The 2,882-nt window shown below is 63.2% G+C and overlaps 1 protein-coding gene across 1 annotated transcript in view; it reads left to right on the top strand.

The window, feature by feature from the left end:
* The first annotated feature begins 1,049 nt into the window (after positions 1 to 1,049).
* RARA (retinoic acid receptor alpha) overlaps positions 1,050 to 2,882 on the top strand; it is a 6,331-nt gene continuing 4,498 nt past the window's right edge. The window contains 4 exon segments of the mRNA XM_031065015.1: positions 1,050 to 1,193; positions 1,298 to 1,439; positions 2,284 to 2,444; positions 2,531 to 2,707. Of these exon segments, the coding sequence (XP_030920875.1) occupies positions 1,328 to 1,439; positions 2,284 to 2,444; positions 2,531 to 2,707 (450 nt within the window). The 5' untranslated portion in view covers positions 1,050 to 1,193; positions 1,298 to 1,327.

The following is a 2,882-nucleotide window of genomic DNA, read 5'->3' as shown; positions in this document are numbered from 1 at the left end:
GGGGGGGGGGCCCAGGCTCCCCCGCCGGGCCTGGCCTTTAATATCCTGTTTGACTGGTTCGCTTGGCTCTGCTGCAGAAAAACATTCGCAAACATCCCGGAGCAGCCGGGGAGCGCTTAACCCCTGCCTGGCTGTGCCCCACGCTGGGGCTGCACCCCAACTGTGCTGAGCCCCTCCCCAGCTCCAGGGGCGCGCCCTGACCGTGCTGAGCCCCCCCACATGCCAGAGGTGCACCCAACTGTGCTGAGTCCCCCCAGCTCCAGGAGTGAACCCCAACTGCACTGAACCCCTCCCTGTCCAAACAGGGCCAAGGCTTGACCTGGGGGACTTGGGCACATCCTGCAGGGGATGGGGGTGCTTCTGGGGTGCACGAGGCACATCCCTCCAGGTTTTGGGGTGCAGGAGGGGAACAGGCATGTTCCATGAGGTTTTGGGGTGCAGGAGTGTACTGGCTGTGTCCCCTGTGCTGTCAGGGCCAGGGTGTGCTTGTTATGGGGACAAAGGTGGCACTGCCCTTGGGCATGGCCTCCATTGGGGGACCTCGGGGTGCCAGCTGGGTGCCACTGTGCCTGTCCCCTCCTGGGGGGCCACGCTTTGGCTGGGGGTGGTGGGTGACCCTGGGGCTGTGGGGGTCACCCTGTGTGTGCAGGTGTCACACTGTACGTGTGCCCACACGTGTGACTGAGTGTGTGGCACCAGCTCGCCCAGGCTGGCCCTGCACCCTCCATCCCCTCATCCACTGGCAGCGCTGCCTGGGCTGGGGGCTCCTGGGATCCCAGCCCTTTTTCTTTTCTTTGTATTTTTTCCCCCTTTTTTTTTTTTTTTTTTTTGTCTGCCTGAATTCCACATCGTCTCTGTGACCTGGAAATGTCACGTTGCATCTTCCCAGCACGCGTCCTCTCCTCGCTGGCCCTGCTCGACCTGGCGCCAGGGCCGGGCTGGGCAGTGCTGGGCTGGGGCTGCCGGGACCCCTGGAGCTGGGGAGCATCCTTGGGGTGCAGGATGGGGGGGCTCCGTGTTTTGAGTGTCTCCCCTTCCCCACAGCCGTGGAGACGCAGAGCACCAGCTCGGAGGAGATCGTGCCCAGCCCCCCGTCGACCCCACCCCTGCCCCGCATCTACAAGCCCTGCTTCGTGTGCCAGGACAAGTCCTCGGGCTACCACTATGGGGTCAGCGCCTGTGAGGGCTGCAAGGTGAGCACTGCCACCGGCCCCCAATGCCACCAGGGCTCCCCGGGCTCCTCGGGGTGCTCGGGGTCCCCGTGGCGGGCGCGGACGGGGCCGTGCGGGGTCCCCAGGGCTTCTTCCGCCGCAGCATCCAGAAGAACATGGTGTACACGTGCCACCGGGACAAGAACTGCATCATCAACAAGGTGACACGCAACCGGTGCCAGTACTGCCGGCTCCAGAAGTGCTTCGAAGTCGGGATGTCCAAGGAGTGTGAGTGGGGATGGGATGGGGATGGGGATGGAGAAGGGATGAAGGGACACCGTGCCTGGTGTCCTGCTCAGGGGGTTCTGGGTGTGATGGGCCATCGCCAGCAGCCCCCACCGTGTGCCCAGCAAGGCTCAAGGGGGATGGGGACCCCCTGGGATTGTGTCACAGCCTGGCAGTTGCCCAGGCAACACGTGATTGATAATGTCAGAGATAAATGACGCTGAGGAGGCCTCCCGGCTCTGCTGGCAGTTGTCATGGTGCCTGGCTGTGCCCCCACGGTGGGTGCCTGGGGGGGTGGGGCTGCTGAGGCACAGCTGAGTCCTGCCCCATCTGCCAGCCCCTGGGGACTGGGACCCCTGGGAGGAGCTGGCAGAGCCTGGGGGCCCAGGAACTGCCAGAGGGGTTCAGCATCCCAGGGGCTCACCCTGCACCTAAGAGGGGTCCTGGCCCTCTCAGCCTATAGAGACTGATCCCTGCAGGGCTGGGGCTCCTCCCAGCTGCTCCTCCCTTCCCAGCTGCCACCCCCAGGGTCCCTCCTGTGCCCTTCACCCAGTGTGGTGGCTCAGCTGCCATTCTCTGTCCCTGGGGTCCCTCTCTGATGTGTTGCTTTGCAGAGCACTGTCCCCTTGGCAAGGAGTGTGGGCCCCCCAAGGGTGCAGGGTCTAACTGATGACTTGGGGGTTGTTTAAAGGAATCTGTGGGGCTGATGGCTCTGCTGGGAGCTTGTCACTACAGCTGAGCCCATTGCTGGTGGCAGGTCCCCATCCTGCCCTGAGGGGCAGAGCGGGGTGGGGCAGGGGCTGGGTGGCACCAGGGCCAGGTGACAATGACCCTGCCGTTCCTGCAGCCGTCCGCAATGACCGGAACAAGAAGAAGAAGGACGTGCCCAAGCCGGAGTGCTCGGAGAGCTACATCATCACACCTGAGGTGGAGGAGCTCATCGAGAAGGTGCGCAAAGCCCACCAGGAGACCTTCCCCGCGCTCTGCCAGCTCGGCAAATACACTACGGTGAGTGTCACTGGGTCTGGGGGCTCCTGGGGGGCTGGGGAGGGTGGCACCCCTCCTGTGCCCTCATCCCCCACCTCCCGCCACAGAACAACAGCTCGGAGCAGCGCGTGTCCCTGGACATCGACCTGTGGGACAAGTTCAGTGAGTTGTCCACCAAGTGCATCATCAAGACGGTGGAGTTTGCCAAGCAGCTCCCTGGCTTCACCACGCTCACCATCGCCGACCAGATCACCCTCCTCAAAGCCGCCTGCCTCGACATCCTGGTGAGCAGGGGTCTTGGGTTGCTGGTGTTAATTGCTGCCCCGAGATGTGCAGGATGTCTCTGCTTCGGCCTGTGCGGCTGAAGAACGAGTCTGGACTCTTCACTTTTCGGTCTTTTGGTTGTTTATTAATTCTTATCTATAAAATTTTCTTTCTGCCCAGCCGAGGTCTGCTCAG

The sequence above is a fragment of the Geospiza fortis genome, unplaced genomic scaffold (genome assembly GCF_000277835.1).
Source record: "Geospiza fortis unplaced genomic scaffold, GeoFor_1.0 scaffold1683, whole genome shotgun sequence".
Classification (NCBI taxonomy): domain Eukaryota; kingdom Metazoa; phylum Chordata; class Aves; order Passeriformes; family Thraupidae; genus Geospiza; species Geospiza fortis.
The sequence above is the reverse complement of the archived record's forward strand: the minus strand, read 5'-3'. Positions and strand labels throughout refer to the sequence as shown.